We start from the raw sequence: 23,045 nt of genomic DNA, 5'->3' as shown, positions 1-23,045 counted from the left end.
ACATTCCAGTCCCCCGACCGCTGGGAGGACTGGCAGGATGGATGGTTCATTTGTATCAAGATAGCGTCTTCAGGGAAAAGTAGACAGAAGATACTCAGTATGCTTTGTCAAATGCATTTTAGGATATAATTCTTTTGTAATTATTTTTTCGTTCTAGGCTCACATAATTATGATTGTTTTTATATGAATTAATTCAATTTAGACCAGTTTTCCAAAACCCCTGCTTCATATATATATATATATATATATATACATATACATACATACAAATCTTTGAGGTATTCATACAGACCTAGCAAACATTGATATAGAACATTCCCCACCAAAGCTCAAAGGAAATTAAGCCAACATGATCAAATGCTGATTTCCCCAGGGAAGTGTCCTTGTCTTTTTACAGAGAAGCAGTCTCCAAACCTACATTGTTAAAATAGCCTATTTCCAGTGTTCAAATGTGACAGTCAAAAGAAATTAAGAAAAGCAGAGTGCCGGAAGCTGCCTCTTTCTCAGGTCTGCACTTGTAAATGGAAGCAATTTTCAAGACATTGTCTCTGGTCCAAATGGAAAAGGAACCGCCGTCGTCTTAGAGGAAGCCTGAAGCATGCCCGCTTCTCTCCTCTTCTTCACCCCCTCTGAGTGAAAACAGGAACTCTTGAGATTTTTTTTTTTTTTTTTTCCTGAAATATTGCCTTCAGGGAAGGCGATTTTCCCCCTGGCTCTAGGACAAGTCATAGCTGGGCATCTCTCAGACCTCCTACCAGAAGCACAAGGACGCTGCTGGCATGCACAGAGCTTAGAGGAGGCTGCTAGAATCTGGACTGGTACCAATAGGTTCGATCTGATCTGTTATGGGAATGTAAGACTCAACCGACTTTGCAGCGGCACAAGGCAAAGTTGAGTGAGAGGGAGTGTGTGCCTGTGTGAGTTCGCGTGCGCGCTCGCGCGGGTACACGCGTGTGTGTGTGCGCGAGCGCGCGCCTGGGCACGCGCGCCTGGATTGGTGGGGCCTGGGGCGGGCAGTAAATAAAGGGTGGGGCCAGCAGGGGAGGAGGGAAGTGAGGACTGAGAGAAGTAAGAGCGTGGCTCGGATCCAAGTTAACCTGCTGGAGCTCCTCCTGGAGCTTGCTCGGAGCCCTGCACCAACTCACCCAGTTCCCTCTCTCCCGGGTACGTCTTCTTCCCTCCTTTCCCTGCCTTGTCTGTCTGCAGCCTCCACCTACTCCCTCGCTCACTTTTTCATCTGACCTGAGGACGGATGACGGAGACGTTCCAGCAAATTGAGGTGGCAACTTTCCTCAGCTGGTCTCTGGGCTCCGAGAGCAGGAGTTTGCTGATGGTCCGCGGTCGGTGGCCCATGGAAGAGGAGGAGGAGGAACAGTGATGGGCTAGCGACAGGAGCCGGGAGCCCCGGAGCAGCTCAGCCTGGCCACGCAGCTTCGCGTTCCCACGCCGGTTCCCTTCATCTCGCTCCGCCGCGAGCGCGCGGGGTGCAGAACCCTGAGCACCCCAAGAGGATGAGGCGGGGACCTAGCCCAAGAAGGGTGCATCTCGCGGACGCACGGCCACGACTGTATCCCGACATGAATTAAGAAGCTTGAAAGATGGAGCGCAGCGCAATCCGTGCCCCGCCAGGGCTCTGGACCAGGGAGCTCGGCTGGACATTCCTCTATTTCCTCTGCAACATCCTCCCTCAGACCGCCCCGCAAGTACTCAGGATCGGTGAGTGAGCCCGGGAAAGCGCACGGACTGCGGGCTCTTGGGAGGCTGGGGTCGCTGCCCGCGGCTAGCGCGGGAGCCGAGGGTCCCAGGCGGGCGAGGCAGCGCGCGCCGGCGCAGGGGGCAGGAGCTGGGGATGGTGGAGGTCAGTGCGCGCCCGGAGTAGGCTCCTACACTAAGTCCGAGGCGCGTCACTGCTTTCCTCCTGAAGGGTGTTGGGTTTTCCTGAGAGGTATGGTTGGCGGGTTTTTCGATCTGGGATCTGGGAACGCGGGTAATAGTGCACGGATCCATGTTTGCCGGGGCTCGCTTCCACTCTCGGCTTGAGGTCGCGCGCGCCACTGCAGCCACTTGAGAAGAGCCAGGGGGCATAAGGTCTACCAGGCTCCTGGGTGGAGGTCCATTTGCCCGTATCCAGAACACCTATCCTGCGCCCCCTGACTCTGGGAACTCACCTACATGTAAGAATCTCAAGGGTAGATTATCTGAACCACTAGCCTCACGGGGAATGTCTCAAAGTCTTCTAGTGCAAACCTCCAAGTTTTTCATCTCTTAACTTGGGCTCCTCTACATGGAGCCTACAAAGTCTAGGGGTTTCCACTAGAGAGGGTCTGAGGATTCACGGAGCTTGGGGATGGTCAGTTACCGCTGAAGTGTAATTTTTTTTTTTTCTTCTTCCACTCTTGCCCACTTGCCACTCAATGCCTTCCAGTCCTCACTCCAGATAACTCCCTGGGGAAGTCTGGGCTTTGATATCAAAATAGACTACTTGGAGGCTGAAAGGAAAATCCTGGGGTAGCACAAAGAGACCAAACGGCAAGGGGAGATGACATAGACTCTCCTTCCCCAAGACCACCAAGATTGGTGTCTGGAGGTGTTGAGCAATTTCAGGGCTTTGCGTATTGACAACATCCGTAACCCTCTTTCCTTTCAAACTACTGTTTCTACGTTCTGTGTGTCCTCCTCCTTTGTGATTCTTTTCAGTAACAGCCACAGAGATTCTCAGGTGAGGTGATGACATCACCCAGGTCTTCCAGCTTCTCCCAAGTCTCACTGAGCTTCAGAGAAGCCTTGAGCTCTGAGGTTTCTAACTGGGGCCCTTTCTAGGAACTGACAGAATATGCAGGGACATCACACAGCAGTCCAGCCATGTCCTGAGCTGGAAGGGCTTCTCAGCAGCTCTCCTAGTCCTGACTTTCAACATTGGAGCCCCTGTAATTCACAACCCGATGTTTGCTTCTGTCCCTGAACATGACTGTTTTCATCAAAAAAAGTTTACTCTTTTAATAATGTTCTCTATGCATATAGGGTGTAATTAAAGAAAGGACTTGAAGTGATAACTTTTCACGTTTTTAGACTAGAGAATGAGAACATGCAGTTATTAGATAAATCAAAACTTTATAGCAATAAAATCTTAAAACAATATTTTAAAATCTCAACTGCTCATAACTAAACAATTTCTTGAGATGTTCAAATCTTAATATCTGTTTTTTTCAAGCAATCAAATGTGCTCAGTCTAGTATAAAATAACTTGTGAAGAATAGAAAGTAGGTAATGAGTTTGTGTTACAACTTGCAGTGCTTATTAACTTAATTCGTGTTTTGTTTATGTGGCTTGCACTTTGCAAGAGACAAACCTAGTCATGTTCATAACACCTATGCTAACCAACATCCCTCTTCCCTCTGCAACAAACTTAAGGTAACACTTTCCTTTCCTACATCTCTCAAATCTTCTGCATCTTCAGATCAAGGATGGGGATTGAGAGCGTTAAGATATATTCGTTCATCGACCTGAGTATTTACCCAGATTCCAGGCACTCACAACCATTTGAAAGTCACCAAGAGTCACTGACCTTAAAATGCATGCCACAGGATAATGAGTTTTCTTCCCTCAAATGAGACCTGGAGTGTGCAAGGTGAAATTACGTGCATCAGTGGTTGTTTATATGCAGTACAGAGGTCTCACCCTTATAGTCTCACGTGACCTGTGATTGCCATGAGCACTAACACTCTGTGTGTACCTAAGGACCAACACATACTTTTATATGGTGAATTCAGCACCATGGAAACCAATGTTTGCTTAGGAGAAAACTGCTTCCTACAGTGAGTTTCTTGTGTCCATCAAGCCCAGTGTTGAATATAAAACATCAAAAGAGCAAGGGATTAAACAAAATTGTATGTGGGGGGATTAAATTTTTTTTAAATCTCTTGTTCTCTCTCTTCTCAACAAACCACCAACTATCAAACCGACCAAAAAAAGAACTCCTGATTCTTATCAAAGTGCTTTTTTTCCCAATAACCGGAAACACCTGAAACTAAACTTTAGTGCAAGTACTAGACACTTAGCATTGTTGGTATATAGAGATGACAGTTAAGTGGGGGAGTCAGTTGATCACTCCTAGTTTGTTAGAGTGTCTGCCTAAGCTTCTGCTACCAAGAAAATATATCAATCTTAAGATCAAATCCATGAACACTGAATATCCCAGAAGTGGTGGAGAGGGGCTCTCACATAGATAATGAATATATCTCAAATTAATATTGTACAGTTAGAATTGTATGCTTATGTTTAAAAGCTACAAAGGAGATCCCTTAGAGTGTAGTGCCCTAAACACAAGTGTTGCATTGAAGGTTTCCTATAGCTTATTTAGGGGAAAAAAATCACAGACATCCTCTTCAGTAGTCACATTTTCATTATCAATTGTTAAACCATACTATAGCTGTCCATAGAGGACAGTTGCCTACCACCATTGATGAGGAACAAACCCTCTATGTGCATATGCACTTCAAAAACAGAAGTGTCATATTTTATTAAAATCAGAAAGAGGGGGGACTGGAGAGATGGCTGAGCAGTTAAGGCACTTGCCTGCAAAGCTTAAGAATGTAGGTTCAATTTCCCAGAACCCACTTAAGCCAGATGCATAAGGTTGCACATGCATCTGGAGTTCTCTTGAAGTGCCTAGAGACCCTGACACATCCATTCTCTATCTTTTTCTCAACCAAATAAATAAAATTTAAAAAATAAAAGAAATATTTAAACAATAAGAAGAGGCATTTAATAGTGTGTTTTGTGCATCATCTCAACATATGAAGTCATTAAGATAGTGAGGCAAACATAGGATTAAGATGTGGTAGTTCTCCAGGCTTTTTGATGCAGGACCTAATATAAGAAGTCTTCTACTGGATTAAAAAAATAATGTAATAGGCCATGGAATAGAATCTGAGCAGTCTTTGATGAGTATCTGACTATGTTATTTGCATTATTAATTCTGTTAATTTTTTTAAATTTATTTTTGCTCATTGATATTTTCTTCCTGAATTGGCACTTAGAAGTACATGTAGTTTGCTTTTTAAGGCATTTAGGCATTGAACCTGATTGTCTTCATTTGCAAACTATAAGAATTGACACCTGCTTTTCCTTTCCTAAAGTAGAGGACAAAAGAACAGTTTTTGTAATTGGAAAATAAAGCAAATAGATTATGTAAACTGCCACATAGGTAATATTCTACATGAAGAGAGATATTTCAAACATCTATATGAAGATGAACTACATAGTGGCAATTTAATTGCTAAAAATCCCATGTCTTCTTATAAAGAATCTAAATTCTTTCATGTGAGTCATTTATGTTGTCTTACTACCTTTTTCAAGGACTTTAACTCAAAGATACCCTAAGTTCCAAGTTAGGCTTATATTTGTCTGCATTTTACTTGGGTGTATAAGAACCTGTGGGTTTGTTTATAAAATTTTTATTCTTTCATTGTTTCCATTTTTATCCCCATTCATCATCTATCCACTGGCCTCTTACATCTCTTTCATTTACTGTATGAGTTTTTGGTTCAATGAATATCACAGTGAGCCAAAAGGGCAAATTTGTATCTTGAATCTTGCATCTTGGTGATTTAAGAATCAAAGGTACAGTTCTAGTTTTCCATCAGTCCTTCAATGAAAACACTTGATTGTTTTCAAATATTATTCTTAGAGATTTTATTGCTTTAAAAACTAACATTGACTGCTATCCCAATTGCATAGCCAGTGGCGGGGGGGGGGATTAAACCAAACCCCACTCCCCAAACATAGTGTTTGGACAGTGAAAGACACTAATGCCTAAACGGCAGCAGGAATTCTACATAGAACTGTTTCCATTTAGGAAGACCTGCTTGCCATAGAGTAAATTCATGCTGAGAGAAACATTTTCCTTGGGAACCATGTCTATGCTCATATCATCTTGAAAGCCCCAACTCATCGATGAAGGTATGTGACTGCTCAGTAAACAGGGAGTACCCAGAGAATAGAACACATTTCTCTAAGACCATAGATCATATATCTTATTATTTTATGTACAGTCATTTTTGAGTTAATTTTTCAGGCCCAATGTGAATATTATATACACCTCAACTTTCGCTTCATCTGGAGAAATGTCTGACATGCAGTTTCCACTGAGGAAAAAAAAAAAAAAAGTATGGTTTGCTAACTTGGTCCAAGTTCAAGGGCTTGTTGGCAAAAATGTAGGAACCTAAAACCAACTATTCAGAGCCAGTGTCTTAAGTGCCTTGTAATAAACTGTGGTGTTCCATGAGTGAATTTCTGTAGGCACTGACACATTTGTGTATACTAAGTTGTAATTAAATATAATAGCCATGTGCTGTAGTTCTTAATTATTTCTTAATTATTTGTGGATAACTAACTATGAGTCTGGTTTGTACTGGATGCAGTTAGCAGCAAGGGAGATCACTCAGTCCATGAACTGCCACTATTTCTCTTTAGGAGAAGTTCAAAAAATACAATCACATTAGAGAGGAACCTCTGCCACTAATGCCTAACTCACACACTGTTTTAGTCAGTGTGGTTTTCAAAAGGGCAGATGAAAATAACGATAGTGAGTGCCCATAGCTTTGCAATTGTTTTGTGGTCTCATTTATAATTATTCATGTATTATTGAAAATATTAATTATGTCCTAAAATTTTGCAAAAGCTATTGGGACAAAAAGATAGAGTGGTGAAGGAATTTTGGTAGAAGGAGGTTCACATGGATGATAGTCTTTATAAATGATCAAAATTCCACAAGGTGGCTTACAAATTCCTGTGTTTGTTGTAAATGTAAAGTGTTGTTAACATGCCTGAAGTACATGTCATATTGTAGAATTTAATGAAGACACTAACTTACTTTCTTCATTCACTGATATGGCAGGCTGTATTTGATCTGAAATAAACTATCATGTGTAGGCAAATACCTTGCTTGGAGATTCATGTAGTGCTTGTGTATATACAAATTGATTGATATTTTGCAGAAAAAATACAATAAAACACAACTGTTAGGTTGAAGACATGGCTTAGCAGGTAAAAACACTTGCATTCAAGCTCCGACGGCTTTGTTTTAACTGCCCAGTACCTATGTAAAGCCAGTTACATACAGTGCCACATGCACCTAGAGTTCTTTTGCAATAGCAGGAGACCCTGCATGCCCATTCTCTCTATCTCCCTTTCTTTCTCTCTCAAATAAATAAAATAAATAAATCTGTTTCTTCTGCTTACTCTTGAATCATCCCCAATTTTTCACCATCAGAATATTCCTATTCGAATCACAACTATTTATGTCCCACTGAACTCATGCTTCCAGAACATGGTAGAAAATATTTGACCTATAAAACTATGTAAAATTACAGCATGTCAAAACTTACATGAACATGAACTCCTGCTTGCTAACTTGAATATAGAATCTTCCCCTTCTTACTAAATATATATATATATATATATATATATATATATATATATATATATATATAAATTATTTCAAGGAGAGTTGGAATTTAATGCTTATTTTCCCTTATTATTAAAAATTTAAAAAAAAACACATATAAATCACATATTCTAAAAGTTCACCATTGCTCATTAATTAAAATATGGTTAAAATCATTGTTTTGGTGTTTTTCTTCTCTTGATTTGTTTATTATTAGTGCTATAGTCAAAGGAAATTAATACTTACAACATCTTTTCCAGAATACTAATTTGTGATAAATTAAAAGTCTGTCTAAGTGTATAGTACAACCAACTCATTTTTTTAAAATATGTATCACTTCCTATGAGAGAGAGAGCGTTAATTGGCATGCCAGGGCCTTCAGCCACTGCAATCAAACACTAGACTATGTGCCATCTTTTGCACATTTACAGCCTTGCACTCTTGTGTCACCTTATGCATTTGGCTTAAGTGTGACCTGCAAAGTAGAACATGGGTCCTTAGGCTTCATAGGGAAATGCCTTAACCTCTAAGCCACCTCTCCAAACTTAAATATGTATTATTTTTTCAATCATGAATACTCATCAAGAAATGGAAACACACACATTGAAAGAAATGCATACTCCCTACGTGAACTTCATGAATTTCTTGTTCTGATTTCCTCTACTATCAAGTGGTTCTGTCAGACAGGACAGTAACCAGTGTATTACATCAACACTGCCAGGTTTATAATGAAGCCAACTGGAAGTATGGTTAATATAAGAAGAGAAAAGTAAAGAGATAGAAATATTTGATTTTATAATTTTATGAACTGCTTATATTATACATTAAATCAATAAAAAATCTTTATGACAACTTTCCTATAATTTGTTAATATTTGATTTACATTTTGTTTCTATTGAATATTTGTATTTTAAAAACATACGTGTCTAGTAGCATTATATTGAGATATTTGTGACATGTAGAGGTTAGTTTCAAATTAGAATTAAAAGCCAATGAGATTGCAAGGCATGGTGGCACACACCTATAATCCTAGCACTCAGGAGGCAGAGGTAGAAGAATCATTGTGAGTTTGAGGCCACCCCGAGACTACAGAGTGAATTCCAGGTCAGCCTGGTCTTTAGAGTGGAACCTACCTCAAAAAAAAAAAAAAAAAGAAAAGAAAATTGACTGAACGGAGGGTAAATTCCTGTTAATCACATATTATTCTCAAGAAACTGCCATTTCACAACTTGAAAGCACTTTATTTTAACTCTTCAAATTATTGTATATTTTGGATGCCTTGGTTGGCTAAATTAATAAATATTGGTTCGTAGCACACATCTTGCTGATGAAAAGTGAAACAACATAGAATGTTACTTATGATCTTTAAATTTTCTATTGAGTAATGTTTAGGAAGTATTTGACAATGCAGTGCTTTACACCAGAATTAATTTTCTTTTCTCTCACAGAAATCTGATGATTAATTGTTATTAATATGGAGAGTGGATGTCATTATAACTTACTATTTTCACTTAAGAATACAAAAAAGAATGGGTTAATGTATACTTATTACAATGAGCAAGTCCAAGTACAGACAATATTAAGGCAAAACATTTATTTAGTGGCTGATTAAAACTCAGCCCATACAGGGCTTATCATTTGCACATATGGACTTTCAAACCTGTAAAATGTTGTAATGCCAGAAAGTAAGGAGGTGCACACTCAGTTCCCACTGATGAATTTATTAAAAGGACAGACTAATTGGCTGGTCTTTTTGAGTCATCTACACTGCACAGCTGTTAAATACATTGGTGGGAAAGAAGATAAAATGAGCCCAAGTGAAAGAGGCAGTTGCTGGAGATCATCGTCACCCATGGTAAGTCACATTGACCATGTTTGCATTGGATGTGGTGTGATGCAAAGGGAACTTTACCTACTTGGCGTTCCTTTTCCAACCTCAGACACCCACTCCAATCATGAGACATTATCAAGCACATGCTAATAAACAGGCTTTCTAAAAAAAAATACCCCCCCCAAAAAAACAGGCAGTACTCATCAAAGAGGGTCATAAAAACACAAGACAAGTCTAGGGAATCTTCATAGCCCAAAGGAATTTACAAGGAGAAGTGATCCAAAAATGCACTGTAGTATCCAGGATAAGCTTTCAGAGCAGAAAGTGGCATTAGGTTAAAACCAAGCACTTTGAATAAGAATAAGCATTCCTTAATAGTAATGTATCAATAATGGTGTTAATAAGAGTGGACACTAAATGAATGGAGCCTATGAGAATACTATGTGCTATTATTGTCTCATTTTTCTATACACCTAAAACTGTACCAAGTAAAATCATTAAAGATAAAAATGTCTCAATCTGGGGCTGGATAGATGGCTTAGTAGCTAAAGCACTTGCCTTCAAATCCAAAGGACCAAGGTTCTATTCCCCAGTACCCATGTAAAGCCAGAAGCACAAGGTGGCACGTGTGTCTAGAGTTTGTTACTTATAGTAGCTAGAGGCCTTGGTATGTCCATTCTCTCCTCTAGCCCTCTCTCTCTCTCTCTCTCTCTCTCTCTGTGTGTGTGTGTGTGTGTGTGTGTATGCCTTTCCCTCTCTCAAATAAATAAACAAACAAATATTTGTAAAGTGTCTCAGTCTATGCCAGAGCTTCTATAAAGATTCATGACTAATATAACTTGATAAACAATATCAAAATAAATGTAAAACCAATTTCTATAGTATGCTACATAATGAGTTTTCTAAGAATATCACTAAGGCAAATACCCATTCAATGTCAGAGAATTTTTTAAAGAATATTCTTTGTAAAAAAAAAAAAAAGAATATTCTTTGTATAAAAAATTGATATCCACAAATTGGAATAAGTATATGTCTTCCATGAAGTTCTAAAATGAGACTTTGGAAAATCAGGCGTTAGCTCTTTAAAGCCATTAAGATCTTTGTTTTCAACTATTATATGCTTTTATACTTAATTAAATCTAATTTAACATTGAATATTGATTCAAACATTGTAGCATACTTGGCTAAAGTCATTATGTGCTCATGTCCTTGCATGGAAACTTATAGTAAATTGTTTGCAAGAATTCCTTTCTTAGCAAAATTGTTTAAATATGTCTTTAAAAATCAATACATAATTCCCAGAGCCGACAAAGTTCATAATTCAAGCTGTGGAGAGCACAGTGAAAAGCCGGTGTGTGTGTGTGTGTGTGTGTGTGTGTGTGGTGTGTGTGTGTGTTTTAAAATGAGAATTCAATTACTATTTTAAGGGTCTTTTTGTTCTAATTTTTAAACTCTAAAATATTGAACTTCTTACTTTGGAAATCCAGAAACACAAGTCACAACCTGATGACACTGACTACGTTTATATTGTAGAAGATATTACTGTAGGTTATCCCCCTAAAGTGAAATAGTGAGAGAGTGAACATCTTTAAATCTAAAGACGACATTTGTGTTTTGAATATTAGGAAGTCTGTTTGCTTTTTGTTCTCAGAATATATTTGAACCCTAAGGCTTTTTCTATACATGTTCACTGAATTGTCAAGAATCTGTATAAACCATTGTGAATATGCAACATGAAGGCATTGTTCAGAAAAAAAATTGCAGAGTTTAAGAAATGAAAAACCCACTTAGTATGACCTTTCAGTTGAAATTTATGTATTAATATTTAATATTAAGATTCATGTAATAATCGTCATATAATGTGATGTTCACAAGATAATATAGATCACAGCAAAATTTTTCAAATATTTGTATTTGAGACTTATACAATTCATTCTTACTTATACATTAGAACCTTAAGTGAATGCAGAGAGGGGAAGTCTATTTCTGTTGGTAAGGCTGAGGTTGGGAATGTTCCTTTCATTCTGATTCTCAGCATTGCTCTTGTCCAATTTAATCAGAATTTGTTAAGGTGACAATCATGCAGATACCTGGTGAATAAAACTGTAATGAGCATCCAGATTAGCCTAGTGCCAGTCTCATTCATTGGAGGTTCATTGCTTCTTCTGGTCATATAGTGCAGTACCGCTTCTCCTTTGCCTGTCAGACTAGCTAGCGGTGGGCACATCACTGCATGTCAGGCACACCTGAAATCCTCTCTGGTCTCCATACGCTTGCTATAATTCTTTTGTTGCTGTTGTTGTTTTAGAGAGAATGCATTCACAAAGAGAGACGGGGGCCGGGGAGGAAAGAGTGGGTGCATCAGGGCCTCAGCCACTGAAATCAAACCACAGATGCCTGTACCACCTTGTGGGCATGTGCGACATCCCGTTTATGTGGGATCTGGAGAATTGCGCATGGGTCCTTAGGTTTAACAGGCAAGCACCTTAACTGCTAAGCCATCTCTCCAGCCATGCTTGCTATTATCCTCACTCTGTGACACGGTTACTGGAGAGTGTGCAACCCTCGTGCGCACAGTCGTGGCAGCAGTGTGGGAGTTGCACTAATCCCTCTAACTAAATTTGACTAGGTGCACAAATCATCCCTCCACTGGATCCATGCCAACATTTTTCACTTCCACTCTAAAAATGCACAATTTTATGAATACCTTTTCACACTATGGAGATTAATGTTTCCTAACTTGGAAGAGGAAGCCTGCTTCCAGGACACCCACAAGTACAATCTGGTGCTGAACCTGATGTGGACCTCTGCACCACTGAATCCTGCCCATAGCCCTGACTAGGGTCTGCCTGTGAGTAACATTTTGCTGGTCACACTTAGAGATGCAGACTCTTGTATGACCAGCATTCAACACCTACTTAGCATGGAATTCATGATCCAGCACCAAGTTAGGTACCTTCAGGCCATTAGCTATTTCAGTCTTTTGTCCAAGTGTGGTTGGCCTCCGTCTCAGTTCTCCTGGAGGCACATGAGTGGCAAATGGCACCCTGTGTCTCCACTCCCAGAGACTGACCCACACATGCTCATGGGCTCTGCCTGAGTCTGACGGAGTCTCTGCTCCTCCTGCTTTGAGTCCAATATTTCCAAGCATAAAGGGAGAAGGGAGATGAGTTTTGCTATTCTCACATATTTATCTGAATTTTGTGGTCCAGGCTATACATACAGCTGAGATAATGGAATGCTTTCATAATTAAACCAATGAAAGGAGCAATAGTAACAAACTTTAAGTTTTTTGTGACAGAAAACATAGGCTACTAGCATCTTTTCTCTCTCTCTTTCTCTCTGTACATGTTTATATATACATACATATGTGTGTATACACACACACACACACACACACATATATATATATATACAGAATGAAATAGAAAATGGAAAGAAAACAGAGATGATCTATGAAAATAAAATCATTTCTTTAACAAAGACTAGCAAAATTAACACACTCCTAGCAACAAGAAAAATCAAGCTGGCTTAAAATACCAAAGTCAAGAGTGAAAATGGGGAAAATAGGGATATCACTAATGACATTTACAGGGATGAAAAGCACTATAATGGTGTATATGTATATGTATGTATGTATGTATGTATGTATGTATGTATGTATCTATCTATCTATCTATCTATCTATCTATCTATCTATATATATATATATATATAGAGAGAGAGAGAGAGAGAGATCCTGCCAGGCATGGTGGTACATGCCTTTAATCCCAGCACTCGGGAGGCAGAGGTAGGAGGATCACCATGAGTTCAAGACCTGAGAATACATAGTGAATTCCAGATCAGCCTGAACTGGAGGGAGAAAAAGAAAAGAGAGAGAGAGATCCTGGTAGATAGTCATCCACAAGACTAAACACCTTGGGAGACTTGACTGGCACTGAAGACTTGGGGGTTTCCTTGAGAGGCACTATTCTTCATTGCATAATTGAAGACAAATAAAAGCTCTTTTTTAAAAAAATGTTATTTATTTATTTATTTATTAGAGCAAAAGAGGCAGATACATAGATATAGAGAACGGTGCACAACAGGGCCTCTAGCCACCATAAACCATGCAGCACCTCACCTTGTGCATCTGGCTTTACGGGGGCGTTGGGAAATTGAACCTGGGTCCTTTGGCTTTGGCAGCAAGTGCCTTAACCACTAAGCAACCTCTCCATCCAAGGAATCTGGGTTTTAATGTCAGTTAAGGGAAGTAGCAAAAGGAGGATGTACTCATTCATGAGGGGTAGAAGCAGACCGAAAAATGAAATCTCAGAAATGCCTTTTTGTAGAAACTCTTTATATATAGAATGGAAAGGCTGCCCACTATGGGGAAAGACTCTCAGTCCATCATTCCTGGAAAGTCACAGACCTATACAAAAGAGATGTAATGTATTTGATTCCAATCTCTATCAAGTTGACAATAGAAATTAATTGTCATATGATAAATAACACAGAAACCTATATGTTTCTTGCATGTTTCCATCAACTTGTGTGTATATAAATGCATCACATACACCTATGATTGCTTATATTCATTATATATTTTTACAGTATATAATATGTGATATATATATATTCAAACACATAATTATATACATATAGAGATGGACAGATACTAATGCATATTTCCATTACTGCACATGTATTGCATAGATCATTGCATAAATGTAATTATATATTTATATGTAACTTCATGCATATTTACCATACGATTCTTGTTTATCTTTTTCTCTATACTTTACAAATTCTGTCTGGGGAAAATAAACATATATGAAGCTATCACTGTATTTTGAATAGCTACAAAGTAAGAATAAAATAAGACTCCTGATGGTGGATGCAGAGAAAGGGAGAGGAGGGAAGCCATGTATACTATAACAGCTTATTATATGTCTCACATCTTCTCAGGCTACAGTTGCATTTGAAATACCTTTTTGGTAGCCCTTGAGAATATCCTCTCTGGTTAGGTTTAACAGGAGGGAAGATATGATGTCATCTAGGGACCAATTAATATGAAGAATTGATGATATTTTGCTACTATTTTGGAACATTTCTTATAAGATACATGCTATTAGCTACAAAGAAAATACCTTAAAGAAAAAAAACAATAGTTTAGTAGTAAATACTAACATATTATTTTACATAAGTATTCATTATCAGTTTAATGTATGTTACATACTTGTATCAGAATGATACTTCAAGGGCTGGAGAGCTGGCTCAGTAGTTAAGGCACTTGCCTGCAAAACTCAAAGACCTGAGTTTGATTACCTGTACCCATGTAAACCAGATGTACAAAGTGGTGCATGTATCTGGAGTTTATTTGCAGTGGCCAGAGGCCCTGGTATACCCATTCTGTCTCTATGTTATCACCTATCTATCTGCAAATAAATTTAAAAAATATTTTAAAAGAGAATTACAACTAAATAAGATTAAGAAATCCCTTTGAACAACTATAGGCAACATAAGGATTTAAGAAAAAAAATTTTATAATATATATGCAAAAAGTTTTATATAAATAATAAAAACTTTTAAAAAATTGTTATTTTTATTTATTTGAGAGTGACAGAGAGAAAGAGGCAGAGAGAGAGAGAGAGAGAGAGAGAGAGAGAGAGAGAGAGAGAGGGAGCACACCAGGACTTCTAGCCACTGCAAATGAACTCCAGATGTGTGTGCCCCCTTGTGCATCTGGCTAACGTGGGTCTTGGGGAATCGAGCCTCGAACCATGGTCCTTAAGGCTTCATAGGCAAACACTTAACTGCTCAGCCATCTCTCCTGCCCAGTAAAAACTTTTAAAAATAAAAATATTTAACCAAAAGAGCATTCAGTGATTCAAAGTACATCTTTATCTCATCTTAAAGAGGAACCTAGGCCCAGAAAATGAGATGCATATTAACCAAGCTACAGTTCTTAGCCTCGTACTAAATACTATTTTAAAATTTCATTTTCTCTCATAAAACTCACTTGTGAAGCATTAAAACTCTATACTTGAATGAATGAGAAGGAGCGTGCAAATGGAATACATAAAGGTTTCAGAATGCAAGGATCACACGACAGAGTAGTCCATGTCTCTAAACCGGAATACTCTGTAGAAGTGTGAAGGGTCACAGGACTCACCAGCGCACTTCTGCAAATCAGTACTCCACAGACGTGTGAAGGGACTCAGGCAACCCCAGTGTGCTTCTGTACCTCAGTATTCTGCAGAAGAGTCAAAGGTCACAGGATTCAGCAGTGTGTTTCTGTAAATCAGTACTCTGCAGAAGCGTGAAGGGTCACAGGACAGCCCAGTGAGCGTCTGTAAATCAGTACTCTGGAGAAATGTGAAGGGTCAAGGGACTGCTCACTGTGCTTCTGTAAATCAGTTCTCCGCCAAAGTGTGAAGGGTCACAGGACACACCAGTATGCCTTTGTAAATCGGTACTCTACTGAAGCGCAAAGGGTCACAGGACACACTGGTATGCTTCTTCGGATATGTTAAGTCTGAATGTAATCTAAGGAGAACAGTCAATAGGAGAAGTGAGATGATGTGCCACCTTGGTAGGGTTCATAATAGAAAGTCAAATTCAGGGAAAATCTAGCAGCCAGGAAAAGTATCAGTAAAGGATTCCTAAGTGAAATGTGTTCAACAGTATATGTCTTTACTTTTTTAAAAATTTTGTATTAAAGAGATATTTCTGGCAAAAATGTCACAAGTAGTTCATTATGCATAAGTCTCATATTCAAAGGATTAGGAAAAATAGCAATTTCTGTTAAATAGGATATGGTATAGCAATTTTGAACAAATAAATGAAATATGTATAGCAATTTGCAACACAGTTTTATGCTGTCCTAATATTCTTATATCTTAAACTTAATAAGAACAATTTAAGCAAGCGCTATCCCTTTCTTGAGGTAAGTGTATGTATTCACCAAAAAGATATATGAAAAATAATATCTTTCACTTATGGTGAGATGTTCCTTAAAAGTCAGGAAAGAAGGCTGAATTGTGAAACTTTGGGATCCTTATGCCCATACATAAGCAAAGCAGGATAGAATTCATGGTTAATTTAATCCTCCTAAAAATCAAAATTTGTTACAAATTTGTAGAAAGTACATGAAAATGAGTTTGCTGGCCTGTTACTGAAGTCTGCATACCCTTGTCTTTCCTGTGAGGCAATCTTTCCAGCAGACTTCAGGGATCTGCAAGACACACTTGAGCTTTTCCTTTCCTATCAGAGTGAAATTTTAATTTATATTTTTTGCGCTATCACCATCATTTACCTATTAATTTGTTCATTCTTTTATTTGTTGCTTGTCTTAATTCTTCATGGGAATAGACACAGGTATTGTAACCTGACAAAATATATTAAAGAAAGTGCAGGTAAATGTGGAACAACATAGTGGCAGGGCTCTTTCTTTGAAAAAAAAAATCAAAAATGGGTCAGAAAAATTTATCTCCGTTTTCTGGTGGCTTTAGAAAGATGGGAAACCAAGCACAAATCTCAGAGTTCAGAGGGTATGGTAGTTTAATAAACTATTGGGTGTTCAGGCTGGATAAATAACTGTAAGAAAGTCATCTTTTTGCTTTAATCAAAGGGGAAAATGTGGTACTATAGATAACAACTTTGTGGTAAAATCACTAGTTTTCCCCACACTATTTCTGATTAAGTGATATATGCAACTCCATGCAGTGACAGCAAATGATAATTACCCAGGTGATTATTACAGTGGTCGCCTGTTCTCCTAGCTTTTAGAATGTCCTGGTTTCTATGCCAAGTCCTGGAAGAAGTTATCATCTCTAAAATATCTCAATAGGGACTTTCCAGGCAGCTTTTTGTGCTCTGAGGTAGAATAGGTAATATCTGGGGGAATCAGTAGACAGCATACCGTGGCACAGTCACGGAGAAGCATCACTGCTGGAATCTGAGCTCTGCTGTGGGCAGAGCTAGGAACAGTTCATGGAAGGGTGTGGGGCCCGTGTGTGCATTCCCAGTTCCACACATGCGGACACATCAGAAGTAAGGGTAAGCAGATGAGTGCACTTCCTACCTTCTTCTAGCTCATGTGCTCACCATCACAAATTCCCCAGTTTACTAAGTGTCTTGTCTTTCAAACATTATAAATGTGAGACATAAAATAGTTCAAAAATAGGACAAGCTGGGAGTGGATCACAGTGAGTTCGAGGCCAGCTTGAGACTACATAGATATCCTGGTCTGAAGCAGGACCCTATCTCAAAAAGCCAAAAAGAAAAAGTAGGAGTCACCCATTCTTCTCGTCTAGGTAAAGATTAAAATTGACATGTACAGATGGAAGTAACGTATGTAAATAGAGAGTTCTCAAAGGAAGAAATACGAATGGCATATAAGCATCTAAAAAAATGTTCTACGTCAGTAGTCATCAGGGAAATGCAGATTAAAACTACATTGAGATTCCATATCACTCCTGTCAGATTGGCTACCATCATGAAAACAAATGATCATAAATGTTGGCAGGGATGTGGAAAAAAGAAGAACCCTTCTACACTGTTGGTAGGAATGCAATCTGATCCAGCCATTGTGGAAATCAGTGTGGAGGTTCCTAAAACAGCTAAAGATTGATCTACCATGTGACCCAGCTATAGCAGTCCTAGGCATATATCCTAAGGACTCATCTCATTTCCTTAGAAGTATGTGCTCAACCATGTTTATTGCTGCTCAATTTATAATAGCTGGGAAATGGAAACAGCCTAGATGTCCCTTAACTGATGAGTCGATAATGAAGACATGGCATATTTATACAATGGAGTTCTACTCAGTGGTAAAGAAAAATGAAGTTATGAAATTTGCAGAAAAATGGATGGATCTGGAAAGAATTATACTAAGAGAGGTAACCCAGGCCCAGAAAGCCAAGCGCCACATGTTCTCCCTCATATGTGGATCCTAGCTATAGATGATTGGGCTTTTGCGTGAGAAGGAAAAAATTCAGTAGCAGAGGCCAGTAAGTTAAAAAGGAGATATAAAGGGAAGAGAAAGGAAGGGAGGAGGGTATTTAATAGGTTGGTATTGTATATATGTAAGTACAATGAATGAGATGGGGAGGAGATATGGTGGAGAATGGAATTTCAAAGGGGAAAGTGGGGGATGGAGAGAGGGTATTACCATGGGATATTTTTTATAATCATGGAAAATGTTAATAAAAATTGAGGAAAAACAAAGAACAAAAAAACAGTTACTCAAGTTTTTGAAAGAGAGAATGTGAATACTAAAAATCAGTCAATTACCAATTATTTGCCATCCAAATTAGAATTACATTTCACTAATCTGCCAAGAGTGGTGAATAGTAATGCAAGAGGAATTATAATAAAATTCCCTTTACCAATGAATGGAACACAATCATGTCATGTAGGTCATCAAAAACTGATCACTTTCTTGCTGTCAAAGATTTGTGGAAAAAAAATAATAATTTTGCTTTGCAGGGTGGTCTTCACCAAACACTAATGCTTGTGGTTCTTGTTAAGTTAGAAAAAAAAAAAAGAAAAAAAAACCTGGACTGGAGAAATGGCTTAGTGGTTAAACACTTGCCTGTGAAGTCTAAGGACCCCAGTTCGAGGCTCAATTCTTCAGGACCCACATTAGCCAGATGCACAAGGGGGCGTGTGCATCTGGAGCATCTGGAGTTTGTTCACAGTGCCTGGAGGCCCTGGTGCACCATTCTCTCTCTGTATTTATCTGCCTCTGTCTCTTTCTGCCTGTCAATCTCAAATTAATAAACAAAAAAATTAAAAAAAAAACTTTTATAGTCCTTTCTACATGCTATTCCAGAAGAGGCTTAACAAATTCATTTGTCAGGGGGCTACAAACAGGACCCAACAAGGAAAAATAAAATACATCTTTAAAAGAAAAGATTATATAAGAGCAGAGGTAGTGAGCTTAGTCATCTTGAAGTCAAACTGTCATTTTCATTTCTTTTTCAAATATAGTACTGGTGAAGGGGACTAGTGAACAAGAAGGGAATGTGAAAACAGGTATACTTGGGCTGTGGTATGCTTTGCCTGAGATTTCTACTGCCTCAATAACATGTTAAAGATATCATCAACATTTTAAAAGCTACATTCGACCAGGGAATAGAGCTCAATGGTAGAGTGTTTGCCTTGAAAACATGAAGCTCTGAGTTCAATCACCAGTACCACTAAAAAAAAAGATTATATATTAAAGTATTTAATAATGCAAGTTATAGAAAGATATACATTTGTAGCACAGTTAAAAGCAAATTGATTCAAGTTGCATAAACTATATTTTTTCTACAGTTTGATGTTTGTTGAAAAAATAAGTATATATCAACTTATTTTAAAATTCAAAATATGCTTGTTGTTTTATTGATTTACTTTAAAATTCAAAAGTTATTTAAATTCATTTTTGTACAGCTTATTTGACTCAGATATTTCTATACTATGTCATTGTTATTTCTCCAAATTAGAAGCTAGTTATCATTAATATATTTATTCAATTGGTTTGAAAATTAAGACCAAATTTCATGTACAGAATGAAATCAATGGAAAGTAAACATATATAACTAGGGAGGATAAAAATATGTTACAAGTCTTTTTCTCAGATTAATTGCTCAAATAAACTACACTCAACCAACTTTAATCCCTTCCTTTGATCTGCTTCTATTTACAAAAAAAAAAAAAAAAAAAAAAGTGCCACCCAGAGGACTAATGAGTATACCTTTAAAAGAAATTGTAAAATCCACTTATGCAAAACATTACTGCTAATTTACTTTAGGTACTGAAGGAATAGGAATACAAGTGTTTTGAACATCAATATTCATATTAAATTTCTCAAGCTGTATTTGCTTTTTTGTTTTTCAAGGGAGGGTCTCACTCTAGTCCAGGCTGACCTGGAATTCACTGTGTAACCTAAGGGTGGCCTCGAACCCACAGCAATCCTCCCACCTCTGCCTCCCAAATACTGGGATTAAAGGTATGCACCATCATGCCTGGCTCCAGCCGTATTTTTTAAAGATATATTTTATTTATTTGAGAGAGAGAGAAAGAATCAGGAGAGAGACAGAGAGAGATAGAGAGAGAGAGGGAATGGGTACATGCCAGGGCTTCCAGCCACTGCAATGGAACTCCAGACACATACACCACCTTGTGTATCTGGCTTACATGGGTGCCAGGGAATCAATCTGGACCCTTAGGCTTCAAACACAAATGCCTTAACTGCTAAGCCATCACTCCAGTGCAATTTCTCAGGTCTTAAATAAAAATTTTCAGTTTATCACAGCTAGATTATTTTTAGGACCTTACCTAATTGTAATTTTCATTCTTTCAGTGTACAATAACTTGCATACACATGACTAAGGAAGCTTTGTGGTGAGAAAAAAAGCCAAACTCAGAAGACTAAACTAAAAATGTGGGAAACCTGAATGAAACTTTAGATACTAGAAGTCTGACCTGTTGTTTCTTAATTTACTTGATTCATAAAAAACTCAACTTTTACTTAAAAAGCTTCTAGGACATGATGATACATCAAGGTATCTTCAAAACTGTAAAATGAAAGCATTAAGAACAACAGCAGTGTGAATTAATCATGCTCTTGGAGAGGTACAGCACCGGGACTAGCAGATACGCCTGTCCTTAGCGTTGTGAGAAATGCTGAACAAGTGCATAAGCACTCAGCAGCCCCTCTGCACCACGTACAGTTCTGTTCTTTGAATTGGTCAACTTTTTTCTTTAAAATAATAATATTCACCCAGGGGCGACTTTTCTTCTCCTGGTAACATTTGGCAATGTTTTGAGACATATATTTTGTTTCTAATGACAGGAGAAAAAAACCTACTATGGGCAGCTGATGGGAAGGGATCAGGAATGTTGCTAAGCCTTGCACAATGCCCAGAGCAATGCTTCCCCTCCTGCCTTCAACAACGAACTAGCATGCCCAGAATTATAACAGTCATTGCTGAAGTTGAACTCCAGGGTAGACATTATAAAATCCATACTTAGTATAGGATTAGTGTGGATTATTTGAAACTCTTGGTTCAGCGAAAAACAAAATATAATAAGCAATCACATGTTTTCCTGTGATATACACAGAAGCAATGTACAAAGGAAAAGTTTTGCCTCAATTTAGGGATGTAACTTTTTGATCTCATTTTCCTTGCCCAGCATCTATTGTACTTCTTCAGAGAACAACGGGCAATTACCAAATTCTCATATGACTCCCTGACTCTCCAGTCATTTTGCATGTCTACTATGTGTAGGTCACTGGATCTATATGAGTGAAAACAATACATAGTGTGCCTTTGTGGAGTTTTCAGCATAAGTTCATATAGATATAAAGGCAATGATCACATGAATACGTCACTGTAAATTAACATGAGGTAGAGACCAAGCTTAAGGGGTCCAGGGCGCTGTCAGAGTATAAAAAATGACTATGTGTGATTTATAAGAGAAGCAAAAACAATAGGAAAGAGAGCCTGGTGTGGTGGTGCACACCTTTAATCCAAGCACTCAGGAGGCAGAGGTAGGAGGATTGCAGTGAGTTCAAGGCCACCCTGAGATTACATAGTGAGTTCCAGGTCAGCCTGAGCTAGAGTGAAACCCTACCTTGAAAAACAAAACAAAAAAAAAAGAATAGAAAAGAAAGGGAGGCATTATGGTGTGGAGCAGGACGTGTGGAAGTGTGGAACCCCAAGGCTGGATGGGTGGATCTTTGCTGATACTCTAGCTTTTCCATTGATGTCTTTTGTTTGATGGTATCTGTGTACTGTGGTCTGTAATATACATGGCTAGGGACCCTTTCTGTATCGTATACAAAAATAAAACTACTTCTGTGGTTAAAATTTAAATTTTATTTAACCAATAGCTATCATCCCCAAGGGTAACACTTAATTCTTCTCTTTGAAGAAATAGAGGAATAAAATAGCACATTTTTATTATCCCCTGTGACTATGAACAAAGAGAGCAAAGTTAAGAGAACCCAGGGGAGAAAAATCAAAGAAAAATACTTCTTTTTGCCTAAATCTTTGTTGATTCTAGTTTTACTCTGCCTCTGGTCTTGTCTCTTTCCCTGATCAAAGAAAACAGGAATCAAAGAAGAATGTCAGATCCAGAAAGGATTTGCAGGTGTATTGTTATTAATTTGTGTTTTTTTTTTTTTTTGAGGCAAGGTCTCACTGCAGCCCAAGCTAGCCTCAAACTCATAGTAATGTCCTCCTATATCAGGTTCCTAAATGTTGGGTTTAAAGACATGAACCATCACATAAACTAATGCAACAGTTTTATTTTTTATATAATTTAAGGAAACTGTGGCATAAAGAAGTCCTTAATCTTTCATATCTGTTATAAAAATAAGTGCTATCCTGTAGTATAATAGCATTGCCAAAGGATTACTGAGCCTTGTAAAAGCACTCTAGGTTTACATTATTCCAGGCCATGCTTCTTAAGTATAAAAACATGGAATATGTCACATGAATGAATCCCAGAAAGGCTAGGCGATGGCATAGTAGTCAAAGGCACTTGCTCACTTGTTTGCAAATCTTACATGCCTGGGTCCTATTCCCAAGCACCCATATAGAGCTTGATGAGCTTGCAGCAGTAAGACACACACACACACACACACACACACACACACACACACACACACACAATTAATTATAAAAGAATGAATTAGAGAATTTGTATTAAATCAATTCAAAGTGGCAGATGGACAGCAAGCAGTGCATTGATAAAAATTGCTGTTTGTCCTAAAAGTGGCTCATGGAATGG

At 38.3% G+C, this 23,045-nt stretch overlaps 1 protein-coding gene across 9 annotated transcripts in view; it reads left to right on the top strand.

Annotated features, from left to right (window-relative positions):
* The first annotated feature begins 1,037 nt into the window (after positions 1-1,037).
* The window catches only part of Grik1 (glutamate ionotropic receptor kainate type subunit 1), a 425,302-nt gene continuing 403,294 nt past the window's right edge, over positions 1,038-23,045 (top strand). For all 9 annotated transcript variants that reach the window (XM_045150716.1, XM_045150717.1, XM_004654403.2 and 6 more), the window contains exon 1: positions 1,038-1,716. In XM_045150716.1, coding sequence (XP_045006651.1) covers positions 1,599-1,716 — 118 coding nt within the window. In that variant the 5' untranslated portion in view covers positions 1,038-1,598. The remainder of the gene's footprint in view (positions 1,717-23,045) is intronic.

This window comes from Jaculus jaculus, chromosome 5, assembly GCF_020740685.1.
Source record: "Jaculus jaculus isolate mJacJac1 chromosome 5, mJacJac1.mat.Y.cur, whole genome shotgun sequence".
In the NCBI taxonomy this organism is placed as follows: Eukaryota; Metazoa; Chordata; class Mammalia; order Rodentia; family Dipodidae; genus Jaculus; species Jaculus jaculus.
This window is presented reverse-complemented; position numbering and strand designations above follow the sequence as displayed.